This window comes from Callospermophilus lateralis, chromosome 1, assembly GCF_048772815.1.
Source record: "Callospermophilus lateralis isolate mCalLat2 chromosome 1, mCalLat2.hap1, whole genome shotgun sequence".
Classification (NCBI taxonomy): domain Eukaryota; kingdom Metazoa; phylum Chordata; class Mammalia; order Rodentia; family Sciuridae; genus Callospermophilus; species Callospermophilus lateralis.
The window spans coordinates 221,218,347-221,233,001 of record NC_135305.1 but is presented as its reverse complement, the minus strand read 5'-3'; the positions used below and the strand labels follow the sequence as shown (position 1 = coordinate 221,233,001).

General features: G+C 58.5%; 1 protein-coding gene across 1 annotated transcript in view; it reads right to left on the bottom strand.

Moving 5' to 3' along the window:
- Window positions 1-164: 164 nt before the first annotated feature.
- The window catches only part of Mllt1 (MLLT1 super elongation complex subunit), a 59,773-nt gene continuing 45,282 nt past the window's right edge, over window positions 165-14,655 (bottom strand). Inside the window, exons 6-12 of the mRNA XM_076850798.2 lie at window positions 11,528-12,082; window positions 7,274-7,361; window positions 5,579-5,687; window positions 3,278-3,377; window positions 3,092-3,163; window positions 2,821-2,892; window positions 165-2,701 (exon numbers count right to left, since the gene is read on the bottom strand). Of these exons, the coding sequence (XP_076706913.1) occupies window positions 2,573-2,701; window positions 2,821-2,892; window positions 3,092-3,163; window positions 3,278-3,377; window positions 5,579-5,687; window positions 7,274-7,361; window positions 11,528-12,082 (1,125 nt within the window). The 3' untranslated portion in view covers window positions 165-2,572. The remainder of the gene's footprint in view (window positions 2,702-2,820; window positions 2,893-3,091; window positions 3,164-3,277; window positions 3,378-5,578; window positions 5,688-7,273; window positions 7,362-11,527; window positions 12,083-14,655) is intronic.

The following is a 14,655-nucleotide window of genomic DNA, read 5'->3' as shown; positions in this document are numbered from 1 at the left end:
CTTCTCCAAGATGCCAACCTGTCACACTGTCAACCCCACCTGCAGCCCACCAGGCTTGGTGCCAGCCTTCCCTCCCTCTCCTGGTAGTGGGTCTACAGACACCGGGACGAGATGACTGTGCACCTTGTCCCAGGACACTACATGCATGCAGAGGGCTGCTTTCCCATCTGACTTTATTTCACTTTTTTTTTTTCTATAAAACTCCTCCATAATTTCACAATTTAACAAAAAAAAAAAGTTTAAAATTCAGGACAAACAATCCTGTAACTCATTACAAACACAATTCTCCTTATTCCTTTTTCCCAGGAGTTGGTCTCAGGCCGATTAAGTGTCCCAGTTCCTCAGTTCCTAGAGACATATTCTGGTAAAAACCCTTGCGGGTGAGAAAGGCTTGGACACCCTTTGCTGTCCGGCATCGGTTTACATTTTGCTCAGGAGAAAGTGAAACACAGGGATTTGCACCAGAGCAGGTGGCTTTAACATGAGACACATGGCAGTCACAGAGTGCTGGGCCCTTCCTATGGAAGCGTCCCCAGAGCCCAGCGGGGGTGGGGAGCAGCAGGAACCCTGCAGTCAGGTCCTGGCTGCCCGGCACCTCCACTGGTGGCCACAGGGCCAGTCCTCAGCCCATAGCAGCTCCAGGGGACAGTGACGAGGCCTTCCGGTCAGAGGAGGTAACTGAGAAATGGGTCGAAGCTTCCGGAGGCCACGGAACTGCAGGAAGGACTGGACGCTGCTGCCGAGGGCAGGCAGGAGGGCTTCCCACATTGCTGTGTGGACCGGACAATCCTATCAAGGAGAAAGAACAGCCCCTTGGGCTGAGGGCCCACTGGTGACCTGCTGCTTCTGCACCGAGGACTGAACAGCTGCCATCTTCCCAGCAGCCTATGCAGGGCCAGTCTGTTCTGTCCATGTCTTGGAGTGTTCCCAGAGAAGGAGACGTCCCACTCTGGAGTACTGGTGGCCTGCCCTCCTCCTTTTGAAGGCAGTGGGCAGGAAAGTGAGCGTGGGAGAGTCGGTGCTGAGGCTTCCTCTGAGTTCCTGGCCTTTCCCCGAAAATCTGGGGCTCTCCCCAGCTGGAGCTGGGGTCCCCCCAGGGAGTGTTCAGGTCTGCTTGACAGCAGACCCAGAGCGAGGACAAGACGAGGGACCCTGCCGCCTCCTGTGTCTGAACATCAGCAGGCGAGATGGAGACGCCCACCATGGGCTGGAGAACCAGGGGCCACCGCAGGCCCAGTTCTCCTTCCCACACCGTGTCAGGGCGCGAACACTGGAACAGACTCTGAAGCTGGGGGTCGGGGTGTGGAGGAGCTCTGGATCAAGGTCTGGGAAAACCCAGAGTTGGCTGACTACAAAGGCTCCAGGCCTGGAAAGGCGGGCCAGCGTCCTTGGAGAATCCCAGGTGCACAGTTCAGCCTCCAGGCTGCACCCAGGGTGAACCGCAGCCATGGAGGCGGAAGTTGCACGAGGAGAGGAGCCTGAGGCCTATGCCCAGTAGGGCCCACACCCCAGCCACAGGCTGAGTGCACACGCACCTCCAAACCACAGACTATCCCGTCTTATTTGGCAAAAGCTCATTTTTTTTTTTTTTCAAAGTTCGAAGACTTGATTAACAGAAGGGGAGGAAGAGAATCCTACAGGAGGAACAGCCCAGAGGCTAAGCGTCTGTCCCTAGAGACTGGGTACCCACCTGAGGAGCTGCCAGGGAGGGGCAGCTCCCCCAGTGCCCTGAGGACTGGCCACCCCGTGGTCATGTTCACTGGCTCTGGGAGCCCCGGTAGGGGGGGCAGCGGCATCCTTGGACCCACAAAGTGGGGGTTCCTCTGTGCCCTGGGAGGCCAGCCGGCAAGAAGACCCACGGAGACATCTTAACCTATAAGCCCCACCTTCCCCCCCACCCCCCACGTGCACCGTGGCCACAGAAACGCACATTGGAAACTGCTTCTGGACACACAGCGCGCACATATATATACTATACATAGAGCTGCACAGCACGGAGGCCTGGCACAGTGAGGGCCCACACAGGACGCAACGCCGGCTGGCACACAGAGCAGCGTGGCCCAGCCTGGTGCAGACACAGACAGAGCCTCCCCAGGTCCCAGGCAGGCTGTGGAGGTGGCCCCAGCTGCTCAGAGAGGCCCAGACAGAGAAAAGGCGGTACACAGCCCCCATGAAGCTGGGGACAGAGCCACCATTTGTTTAGGGGGCTGGTCCCTAGGTCGGATGAGGGGCCCTCAGTCATACACATTCCATGGAATTTTCTTCCTCTTTCGGGAGCGAGGCCCAGCGCTGCCTTCAACATAAACCGCATTCTGAGGGGAGCCCGGGTGATGGTGCACGTGAGGCTGGGAGCCGCAGCACTGGCCCGACCCCTGGGCCCCAGGTTCCCAACAGGGTGGTGGGTGGCAGGCTGGAAGCCACCCAGAAAAGTGCAGCTGGCTGTGAGGGCTGAGGGCAGGGCGGTCACTAAGGCAGTGCTGCGGGCGGGCAAGTCAAGAGAGAGGAAGGCAGGCAGGGCCTGGACATGGCCTCCCAGGACCCTGGCGGTGGGGGCCTGGCACCTGCCCCAGGGTCATGTGGCCACGGCCTCCAGGTAGCTCTGCAGCTTGCGCACGGTCGTCTCGTCCAGAGAGAAGAGATCGAAGTCAAAGGTGGTATTGGTGACATTGAAGTGGCCAGTCTCCTCAATCAGGTTCACGATCTGCAAGGCAGAGGCAGGTGGCCTTGGGTCAGGAGGCTGAGGGTAGGGTGGCCCCGCAGACCCCCAAGAAGGGAGGCTCCGGGGCAGGGTGCTCGTGCCCCACCCTCACCAGGCAGTACCTGCTGCAGCACATTGCGCTCCCGAAGCGCCATCAGCCTCCGGTGCAGCTCCACCAGCTCGTCTGTGTAGGCCTGGGAGGGCGGGAGCCTCAGCGCAGCCCCCCAGCCCACCCACCCCACCTGCAGCCCCTCCAGCACAGTGCCTGCCCCCTGGGGGGAAAGCACCTCTTTGGGACCTGGGGAAAGGCCACCCCCTCCCGAGGACAGTCCAGCTTTGGGGGCTCAAAGCCTCTAGGCTGTGCCACCCACCCGGCCCACCCGGCCCGGCCACCTTGTCGTAGGCGCCTTTCTTGAGGATCTTCTCAGGCTTGCTGCAGGGCTCGGGGCTCCTCCGGCCTGATGCCTGCGGGGAACCCAAGGTCTCTGCTGAGCTCATTCCTTCTTCTGACCAACCCCTCCAAACCCTCCCAGAAGGGCCACAGAGACCTCATGTGGGGCCTGGGGGTGAGGAGCTCACCTTGCTGTTGGGTGGGGGGGGCTTCTGTGGGGGTGGGGGCTCACGACCAGGCAAGCAGGAGTCGGCGCTATTGTCACTCTCACTGTCACTGAAACTCAACCTGAATGACAGATAAGACTGCACGTCAGGTGTAACGGCCACTGGCCTTAAGACAGTGCCCTGCACTCAGGCTGCGGTGTTGGCACCAGCCTGCGCTGGGCTCCAGGAGGCCGAATGGAGGAAGGGTGTGCCCATGTGAGGTCACCACTGCAAGACAGGAGTCTGCCCTTCAGCCCAGCTCTGCTCCTTTCCAGAAGGTGCCGCCTGCCAGAGGATCTGCCCCATGCAGGGCCCTGATGCCCAGCGGGGCCACAAACATGGGGGTGTCTGGTGGTGATGAGAGGCCCTGGGGGGAACTTCCACCTCTGCCTCAGTTTCCTCATCTGTAAAAGAGGCTGTGTGATCACATGGGAGGTAACGAGCACTCTACAGTGATGGCCACAGACAGGCAAGAGGTGGCCTCCTGGGAACCCCGTGGCCCTCACCCTCTCAGTGTGGGTAAAACACCCCAGCCCAGACCTGCAAGTTTTTCCCACATCTCTTCCAGTACAACAAGAGGGGTGCACAGAGGGACCCCCAAATGGCCCTGTGGGTGCCACCCGTCCCACTGCCTGGATCCCTGTTCTGTCAGGGACTCTGTCAGGGCTGTGCAGGGAGCCCCCGACAGACATGCTCAACACACTTCCTTTCTTGCCTCACATAGGCCCTGCCACTGGGCAATGTGCCCGAGGCTGTGTGGGCTGAAGCCAAGCAGGGTGCACCCCACCCCTCTGTGCTGTGATCTGCTCCTCCCGCTGTCCAGGAGCAGTCAGCTAGGCCCTGTTGGGAGCCCCTGCTCTAAGGCTGAGAGCTAGAGCCAGATCTCTCTTGTTGCCAAGGCAACGTGACAGCTTCCGCTTACTCCTTACTTCTGCTTCTTCCCATGTCCAACAAGTGGTGGTTGGACGCCATCACAGACTCAGGGTCTCTCCAAGGAGCACACTAGGACGGGTGGGGCCTTGCCAGCACCTGCTGCAACTTCCCAGCCTGCGTGGGCCTTCCCTGACAAGCAAGCTGTCACCAGGGCCTTTCACAAATGCCCCTGGGAAGTGGACTCAAGTCAGAAGCGCTGCTTCTCATTGGGTCCCCACACTGCTGTAGGCCCCTCCAACAGGACTGTGTCTGTCTGTCTGAGCTCATGGCTCTGTGCCTGTGCAGAATCCACATTTGGCATCACCACACAAGGCAGAAGCCTGCTGCTTCTCCTGTCCTGGGAAAGTCACAGTTCTCCCTGCACCCAGGAACTGAGTCCCCTTTGGTGCCCAGGCCTGAATCTTTCTGGCCAGGCTCCCATTTCTACTGGGCTCCTCTGTGCACATGGGATGGCAGGGAGCCTTGGCACATGGTGGACCTGTGTGAGCACCCTCCTGGCCCTAGCACTCCAGAAGGGGGTTTTAGTCAACAGCACTGAGGGCTGCACATGTCCATTAAGCCTTCTGTGGTTCATGAAGCCCACTGGTGTAGACTGGCATCCACCTCTGATTTAAAGAGGGCCCAGTGGCCTCAGCTGACCCCAGCCCCTGCTGTCCAGCTGGCACTCACTGCCCTGACAGGGCTCAGAGCCTCCCCTGATACCTAGGTCCTGAAGCCAAGACCAGGATTTGCTCTAGGGCATTCCTGATCTGGAGGCTAGGAACACAGAGCTCCCCCACCCCAAGTGGACCTCTCCAAGCATCAGGGGCATCCAAAGGACATACTCATCCCTCACTGGGAGAAGACCAGACACTGCTCTCCATGCAGGGCGTCTCAGGTGGCCCTCACCCCACCACACATGTGGAGAGGGCTGAGGGGTCCTTGCAGAGGACCAGTGTGCTCCCCCCCACACCATGCCTCCCATAACACTGGTACTTGGACAGCTGAAACAGAATCCTCCTTGCCAGGCAGCCACACCTTCAGCAACAGGGAAAGGCCCCCTAGGAAGGAGAGCAGGCCCAGGAGGCCCCACAGCTCTGGTGATTAGGAGAGGACAGTTGACTCTAGGGCCGAGGCAGGATGAAGCTGCCCGAGGCCCAATGTCCAGCTGGATAGGGTGTCTCCCCATGCTGGAACTTGACCCTGGCTTGGTCCTCCTGAGAGACCCTCTGGTCCTAGCCCCCCTCTGGCCTGCCAGTTTTTGCCAATGCCAGGAATGGACACCTGGGGCCACTGGCAGGAGAGAAGCAAAATGGGCCCTGATAGTCACCCTGGTCACCACCAGTGCCCACTCCTGCTGGGCCCAGTCACCTGGAATCCCGGCCTGGGTTTGCCTTGACGGTCGCCTCTTCGCCTGATGAAGAGTCATCCTCGTCGGACTCCTCAGACTGCAGGTCTTCCACCATCGAGCGTAGGGGTCCTGGGGAAGAACGAGGCGGGGAGGTCTCTACTGAGACCTCTTGACACTGACCCCCCCTCCAAATGCACAGTCTCCTCTGGAGGTCCCTTCTGTTAGGAGGGCCTAATGGCCAATCCCGAAACACTGCTCCCCGCCCTTCAGTGTCCCATTCCTAAAGGACCCTCTGCCTCTTCCCAATCTCTCCCTACCTTCCTGGCCCTCCTCGCAGGTCTCGGGTCCCTGGCCTGCAGCAGGACCACAGGGCCCCTCCATCACGAAGCCACTGGATCAGATATTAGAGGCTCCCAAGAGCTCAGGACAAGCCAGCCTCACTGAGGAAAGCGCAGGAGCTAGAGCGTGGGCTCGAATGCTGTGCCAGGAACCAGAGACCCCTGTCCAGCCTGCGACCCTATTCAGGCCTACCCAGCCTCTCAGCAACCCCGTCTGTTGCTCCCAGCCCACCGTCCTCCCCTTTCTCCAGAGGCGCCTGGTTCCAGTCCCCTACAGACGGCATCTTGGTTTATATTCCTGTTGCCAAGGCAACAGAGGGACACAAAGCCCTCAATTACCTTGGTCACATGATGCCGCTTCAGTAGGTTCCCCTCCCTAACCAGCAGATAAGCATGGGCTTCAAGGACCCCATCCCCCAACCCATGCCTGAATTCCAGGTCAGACCCTACACTCCCCCCACTCCACCCCCACCAAGGGATTCCAGCTGGAGGGGAGGAGAGTTTCATTCCCATCACTAGAAGACCTGCTTCTGGTTTGAAGGTAGCTGCTGAGGTCTATGCTGGGCCCAAGCTGCTCTCATACCAGCGTCCTGAAGGTTGCCCAGTTCCCCCCCACCCTGGGGTAGGCTGTAGTGGTCAACTGGGCCTTATTCCCTCTCCCTAAAACCCCACATGAGGCCTGTAGGAAGAGAGCAGACATGCAGAGATGGTGGCCTAGGCCTAAGTGCCAGCCAAATGCCTGAGTGACAGCAGAGCATTCTGAGTCCCAGTCTGCAGAAAGCATGAACTTCCGATGGGGGCGGGGACAGGATGGGCAAAAAACACAAAGCTGCCCACAAGGTACTTTTGCTTGGGAGGTCCCCGAGAGGAGGATCCCTGGGAACCTTGAGGCCCCCATCAGAAGGAGCTACAGGTCTGAAGCCTGTGGAATGGACACCTGGGGCCACTGGCAGGAGAGAAGCAAAACGGGTCCCAAAAGGCCGCAGGTCTGCAGACTTACTTCTGTTTTGCTTTTACATACAAACTGCCCCCCACCACCCAAACTCAACAGACATGGGTCCCCGGGACCTGCTCAGACATTCCATACTAAGGAGCCGTGTCAGCCCAAGTCAGGCTGCACAGCCTCAGGCCCTGGTTTTCTGCACCCCTGGCCAGCCCCCCAGTCTGACTGTGGCAGCAGAAGCTCCCACTCTGTCCTGCCTCCCGCCTCTGCGGCCAAACCTCAGGCATGCAACAAGCCCCCTCAAAAACTCAGTCTCCTGAGGGAGTCTCTCGAAGATCATCTTCTCTGATGACGAACCACATACCCAGCGGCCTACGAGTGGGGGCTGAAGTTTCTCTGCCTGCCCACCTCGGCCTCTGAGCCTCATCACACACCTTGGCTGTGGTTCTGAGAGGGCTCAAAATCTGAGTCTGAGCTGGAGTCCGAGCTGGAGCTGGAGTTGGACGGGCTGGACTGGGCGGACTTCACCCCCATGGTGGGGGCGGGCAGGAAAGGAAGAGGAAGAAGACAGTCATCTCGCAGGCCAGAGGGAAGAATGGGCACACATGCCCTCTGGCAGTGCAGATGCCAACAACCCCCCTTCCATGGTGTCCCCCAGGCACCCTGACCCTGCACAGGGCCCACCAGCTCTGGTGCCAGAACACAGCTGTGTGGAGGGGCCTCCTTTCCACACGGAGGCTCCAGCAGCAGCAGCAGCAAGCAGCTGCAGCCCCCCAGGCAGCTTGTCCACTGGCCCAGGAGAACAGGAGCAGGTGCTGGTTGGTGCACAGTGGGGACAGGGAAGGTGACGACGAGGCCTGGCTTCTCATTCAGACCCACAGCTATACCCACCCCAGGGTTCCTGGGGCAGCACAAAGCCCCACCTCCCACCCAAGTGTCACCACCACCCTCCAGCCACCCAGAAGCTGATGAGCAGCGTATGCGCATGTGTGTGTGCATGCATAAGTGTGACAGACAAAGTGGAAGCTGGCTCATGCTTCCTCCTCTTCCTGAAGCTGTGCACCCTGACTCAGCCACCAGGGGGCAGTCAAGCCAAAGCAAATGTGACAAGGCGCAGCAGGTCAGGTCCCAGCAAGAAGTCATAGGTGGCCAGGAGTCAACCACACAGACACCTGCATGGGGAAGGGGCCGATCCTGGGTCTGGTCCCTGCTCTGGGTGTGGGTTTCTGCAGATGGCTACCAAAGGTGTGTGTGGCAAAGCCTGGGCAGGAGACCAGGCCTGAAGCTTGGGAAGCTGCCCAGACCTCGGGGAGGCCACCTCAGACCCACTAAACTGTTGCTCGAACTGGGCACCGCCCTGCCCCTTGGGGGACCAGATAAAGGAATTAAGTATACGGAGCCCACCCCTTGTGGAAAGGGGAGGGGAGGGCGGGAGGGGGAGAAGGGAGGAAACAGAGGCAGCCAGCTAGTCTGGATTCTGGCAGAGGGACTAGAGCCATCAGCCCTGAGAGAAGATGCAGGAAGAGGAGTCCCTGACTCATAAGGACAGGACCTCTAGTGCCCAGGATCTCATGGGGTTCCAGGCCAGAGGGGAAGAAAGGGCAAACATGCCCTCTGGCAGTGCAGATCCCAACAACCCCCCTCCCCAGCATCTTCTGTCCCCAAGGTGTGTGGGACCAGGGTAGCCTTACCCTATGAAAGCGGCACCAGGAAGGCACTACGTTATTGTTGGCTTGGTGATCCAGAGTGCAATCAGGCTGCCTGGGGAGGGCACACCTCCTGTACTCTGTGTGCTCCAGGGTTTGCTGCAGCCTCTTCTGGCCCAACCCAGCCTCTCCAAGCCTGCCACACCGGTGTCCCTATAGGCCCACCTTCCCCAAACTGACAAAGGGTGTTCTCTGGGACCCAGGGAATGGTGTGGCCCCAGGAACCCAGCAGAATAGTTTCCCATTGGCCACTGTTCATTGTAGGAACACTTGGGGGAAGTCCAACAGACCAGTTGGGTTTCCCCACAAAACCTGGGTCCAGGAACGCCCCTCCCAACCCTGGATGGGCCTAGAGCCACATGGATCCTCTCACATGTACACCCTCGTGTCTGTGGGGGCAGAGTAAGTGATGGATAAACAGATGGCCACTGCCTTGGGTCCCTGTTCCAACCAGCTGGCTTTTTTACTTGGGCCAAGGCAGCCCCCAGTTTTAAATCTCAGTTTCCCCATCTGTAAAGGAGCTGCCCTGCCAACCTCTGCTGAGCACATGCAGGTAGGAGCCAATCATTCTCTGGCCTTTGGGGCAGAGGGAGAGTGTGTGAGCAGGGCTGGGAGCACGCAGGGCAGCAGGCTGGCGCTGGCCCAGCCCCCTTGCACCCATGCCTGTCTATGGAGTGGTGCTGGGGGCCAGAAATGGCATCCAGCCCACAGGCTGCTCCAGTCAGCGGGGCCTGAAGAGGTGAGGACCCCAGAGCCCCTGCTCTGGCACTGTGTCCAGCAGAGTCAAGCCAGTGGAACTCACAGCCATGCTTGCCATCTTTCTCCCACACGAATCCAAGGACAGGAAGAAAAGGAAGTGGAGATGATTTAAAAAGCCTAGAGTTGGTGTGGCTGACAACACTCCGGTAAGCCCAAAGTAGCTGGGCCATGTCAAGTGTCCAGGAGGGGCATGGCCTATCCTCTTCCCTTCAGAGCATAAATGGCCCCGAGTGGACAGGACTGACTGAATCATTCAGTCCTGCCCCAAGAGCCAAGGAGACCTCCAAACAACTGCTAGAGGAACTGGGGAGCTGGGCCTAGGCACATGCCCAGTGGGCTCTATGCAAGCCGAGTACCAGGACAGCAGGGCGAGGGGTGTCGAGGTGTGGTGACTCCAACTTTCTGGCAGTGAGGCCACATGCAGCCTCCAGACAGGGAAGGCCTGAGATAGTCAAGAAGAGGCTGTGTAACTGCCATTGGGAGGCTTTTCTTTGCATCTTCTGCCACAGAAGTCTGTGCTCTGCCCAAGCCCTAGGGCTGGGAAACATCGGAAATCACTGGGCACACTGTTGGTGGCCTAGGGGTCAGTCTGCAGGGACCTTGGATGGCTGAGGCACCACTCAGAAGTCACTTGTTACGTGGGCTGCTCACCAGTCAGAAGCCTCAAGTCTCCTGGGGCATCTCTGGCCTTGGGACCATAGTGCTCTCAGGCTACAGGCTCAACATCCAGCTCCCCATAAATGTCTGGTGGTTGCTGACGTCAGCATAGAAACCCAAGGTGAGGCCATTGACCAGGCAAGCCCTATGGACCTCCAGCCCCCATCTCTTGACATATAAGCTGGGCTTTGGCTACTTTCGCCTGGAAAGGCCTGGTTGTGGGACTGGATCTCACCCAGCACCAGCTCCCTGACCATTTCCCTGGCATGGGCAGGAAGGGACTGAGACCTGCCCAGAGCTCTGGCTGCTGCACAGGGTAGGGAGGAGGACAGAGAGGGCACCTGCAGGGCAGGGAGGGCAGGAAGGGTAGCCCCTGAGGTGGTCCAGGGCCTCTGTGATGCCTGGGATCCTCCCATCCCAGGAGCACTGGTGGATCACCAGCTGTTGAGAAGCTGGGTGCTCAGTCTTGCCAGCTTGGTGGGTGCCCAAGAAGCAGGGGTGTGTGCCATGACCCACAGGATGGACAGCCATGCCCAGCAGGTGCTGTTATCTCTAGTAAGGTGCTCTTGGAAGCCACACACTCACAAACCCAGCACTGCTAACATAAAGCCCCTCTGACCTCTTTTCCAGGAACTACCTCTCAAGTGCAGCTCCATGCAGCATCCCTGAAGGTAAAGCTCCCACCTTGGTGTGAGTACCATTTGGAAACCAAAAAAGCCACTGGGGCCATGACCTGGGCACATTTTCATTCAGGTATGTCACATGGGGCCTCTGAAGACAAAGCCAATAGTGGAGGCTGATTCAAGATCCAGCCATGAGGCTGAGGGCTCCGTCTTGTGGCACAATGTCCCTGCTAATGGTCCTTAGAGGGTCTCCTGGACACGCTGCTGCCAGACAAGCCCAGCACTTCATAGGGATAGATTGCTTGCTGAGAGCGAGCCAACTACAGGTAGCAGTGTCCCTGCTATGTACTGGTCAGCACAGGTGGGTGGGAAGGGACCAAAACTGGGTGCAGTTCAGTCACCATCACTGAACATCCAGGCAGGGATAGCAAGACTAAAATTCCTGGGGACGCCCAGTTAGCAGAGGGTGTGCATTCCTCACTGGGCTGGCCATGCAATGGCCGGGAAGGGAGGGACGGTGAGACATGATTTTCTGCCTAGCTCCAAGGTGATCACCGGGGCCCTGGCCTGTGCAGGGGGCTACAGGAGGATGACAGAGCTAAACCAAGGCATATGCTTTACCAGAGCTGCCACAACCCCATCCAGGATCCACTAACTACCATCTTTATAGAGGCAGCTCTCCTGAGCAGGCCCAACTACCTGATGGAAGAGAAGACTGAGGCCCAAGCTGCGGAGGCTGGACCAGTGACACAGAGAAGGAAGAACAAATAGCCCACCAAGTCCTGGACTTTGGCTCCAGCCTGTTCCTCTGCCAGCATTCCAGCCACGGGCAGCCAGTGAGTAGCCCAGCGCCCCACCACCTTCCCCATGGGTGCCCTTTCCTGGCTGCCCCCAGCTGTGCAGATGCACAGACAAGATGAGGGGTGGAGAAGAGAGCTCTCACCTCTGACTTGAAAGAAGCCTCATCCTCCGAGTTGGACTCCTCCACCTCCAGGGCCTTCTTGGTCTCCCTGGACTCGCTCTCGGCCTTCATCTTCTCTCCTTTGGTACTGCTCTTATCCTTGGGTGGCTTCTTATCCGGGAAAGAGGAAGACGAGGTGCGGGGCGAGGTGCTGGGGGCACTCCGGGACCCCTTGGAGCTGCTCTTCTTCTGCTTTTTGGCACTGGGCTTTGGCGAGTCTGCGGCAGCCGGCCGCTTGCTGGAAGCCTTGGGCAGGACCGGGGGCTGGGGTGCCCCCTTGGGGGACATGCTCTCCAGCTTGGTCTCCTTCAGGGCCATCTTGGGCTCCTTGAATGCAGCCTTGGGAGGCGGGGCCTTCTCTTCCTTGGGCAGCCGGCCCTCACCCAGCTTCCGAGCAGCCTCCTTGGCGCCCTTGGCCTGCTCGCGCTCCAGCTCCTTGGAAGAGCTCTTGCTCTCCGAGTCCTTGCGGGGTCGTTCTCTGTGCTCCTTGGTCACCTTATGCGTCTTGGGGGCCTTGCTGCTTTCTTTGTTGGCGTCCTGCAATGCCAAGAGCAGGGAAGGCACAGGGCAGAGACAGACATGGTCAGCCGGCATCTCAGGGCCACCCGGCTCCGCCACCCCCAACCCCTACAAAGTATGATCCACCTGATTGAGACTCAGCTAGAGAAAATCTTCCATAAAGCGAAAAAGTAAGGCAGCAGGTGAGTTTTTTAAATGGAGCTGTCCCTTTAAACTACTGGGAAGTGTCAGCAGGTCCCGGGCGACTGCAGGCTAAGATCCCTTGGAACTGAGCTGACTTCCCTGAGGGATTCAAGAAGAAGAGCACAGTGAGTCAGATGCAAGCAGGGCCACCTTGGCCGCCCCGCCAATGCCTGTAACCTGCCCCTGGCCAAGGAGGTCCAAGGCTCGCCTGGCGCCAGAGGCTCCAGTGGCCTAGGGAGCAGGCCCTGCCCATCTTCTCTGGCCCGCAGGGCGCATCCTGTGTGTTCCCTGTTGGTGGCTCTCGGCCTTCCTCCCGGGGCCTTGTGGGACCCTCTCCTGCAGGTCTCCCAATCCTCAACTCTCCAGCCTTGCTCCCGCCAGTCCTCAATGCATGCCCGGGGCAGAGCCATTTATCTGATTTAGGCAATAAACACTTATTGAGCACCTGCTGGGTTCCTGGGTACTGCACAGAACAAACAGCATCCAGGTCTCTCAGAATTGAACTGCCTGAGCTGTTCTCCTAAAACAGAGAGGACGTTTCCAGGTCTCTGCCTTGGTCAATTCAAGCATTTAGGCAGGGGACTTGGGTTTGGACAGATCAGTGAGATCTATGAAACTCTGGGGACAGAGGTGGAACACAGGCAAAGCTGCCCTGCCCAAGCCCCCAGGGAGCCTGGGCAGGATGTTACCTCTGTTATATCTCAGGGCAAGGGCACAGGCCTGGTAAACGGGGAGCACTCTCAGTCAAGGGGGACACTATGGCCAGTGCCTGTGACTGATAGCATGGCCGATCACTAGGCTGAGCTCTTTGTATGTCTGTATTTTCCCCATGTTCCTTCCCCAACACAGCCAGTGAAGAAGGCAGAAGCCCCATCTTCCCTATCAACCCTCCATAATCACCCCATATGTCCCAGGATCTTGGATGGGTGCCTTTGTTGTGGGCTGATGCAGGCTCCAGCCCTCAGGTGGAAAGGTGCACGGTGGGCCCCAGAGTTCTCCAGATGAACACTTCTCATAGGTGAAGAGACCAACAGCAGCCAGACCCGAGGGCAGCCCACAGCACCCTTGGAGGCTCCCATGAGTCAGCCAAGAGCATCATGGAGGAGGGAGGTAGGCACACAGAGTAGACAGCTGGCCAGGTAAACACTCTGCCACCTGCTCTCAGAGCCACCTGTGCATCCAGGGACAGACAGAGCTGCCTCCACATCTCTGATCTGTGCCACGTGCTGTGTCTTCTTGCAAGTCCACAACCCAAACGATGTCAAAGGGTTAGAGACACATTTCCTGGAGAAGGGCAGGTCATGTGACTGGGTCCAGCTCTGACATCCCACGGTAGTGGGAAGGGATGCACATACCACAAGCTGCCAGAGCCAGCTGGGACCATGGGCACTCCCAAGGGGCATACCCCTTGGGGCTGGCACATGGAAGGGGACTCCAATACCCACAAGCTGCTAGGGAGGCAAAAAATAAAGGAAGGCACATAAAATCCCCGCCTCTTCTCAAAGAGAGTACACATGCTAGGCCATAGGAGGTGGGCCAGTGTGACAGAAGGAGAGCAAACCTCAGGAGCATGTTGATGGCATCTAAAGTGGCTCCCAGTGTGTGCCACCAGGGTCTTCTGAGAGGGAAGAGCCTACACAGGTAACCTGTGACCCTGGGTTCTCTGAATTCATGTTGGATTTTGAAAACACGTGAAGGTAGAGATGAAGATCATGTAGCCTCCTTCCCAAAGATGCCCATGACCTCAAAATGGTTAAAACTGACTTTTAGTGAAAGATCAACCAGGCAATTGCCTGACGCCCAATAAGGCACCATGGGAGCCCCTTTGTCTTCAGGTGAGCAGGTCTGGTGTCCAGAGCTCCTCCTAGTGTGAGCCCAGCAGGCGGTCCAAAGGGCTCTTCAGAGGCTCACTCCTGCCCACCTTGCCACCTGGGGGAGAGGAGGCAGTGGGACTACCAGAGACTGATTCAGCCCTAGGAGCAACAACGGGATCGCCAGCAGTACCCTGGCATGGGGGATTCTGATGGGTGAGGCCTAGGGCCCTTCAGCCTCAAGCACTCGGCCGGCCACCTGTCTCCCTAGGCCCAGGGAGAACCAATGTGGGGGCAAACAGATGCCCAAATGAAGGGAAAGGCTTCTCATCGGCCTGTGCCTGTAAGGATTGCATACAGATGATGGTTCAGAAGCTGGGTCCATGCTGGTAAAACCAGGGCTTCTTGGAGAGCTGTCAATGGAGAAGAGCCCTGGTGGACCCTGTGCTGCACTGGAACACCACACAGAGGCTCTGAGAGGCAGAGGACAGAGCTAGAGTGCTGTCTATTACTCAGCCCAGCAGACATGCCCTTGGGCTACAGGAATCCAGGGGTCCAGCAAGAGATGTGGCCCTGCCCCCTGGGAAGGCATTTCTT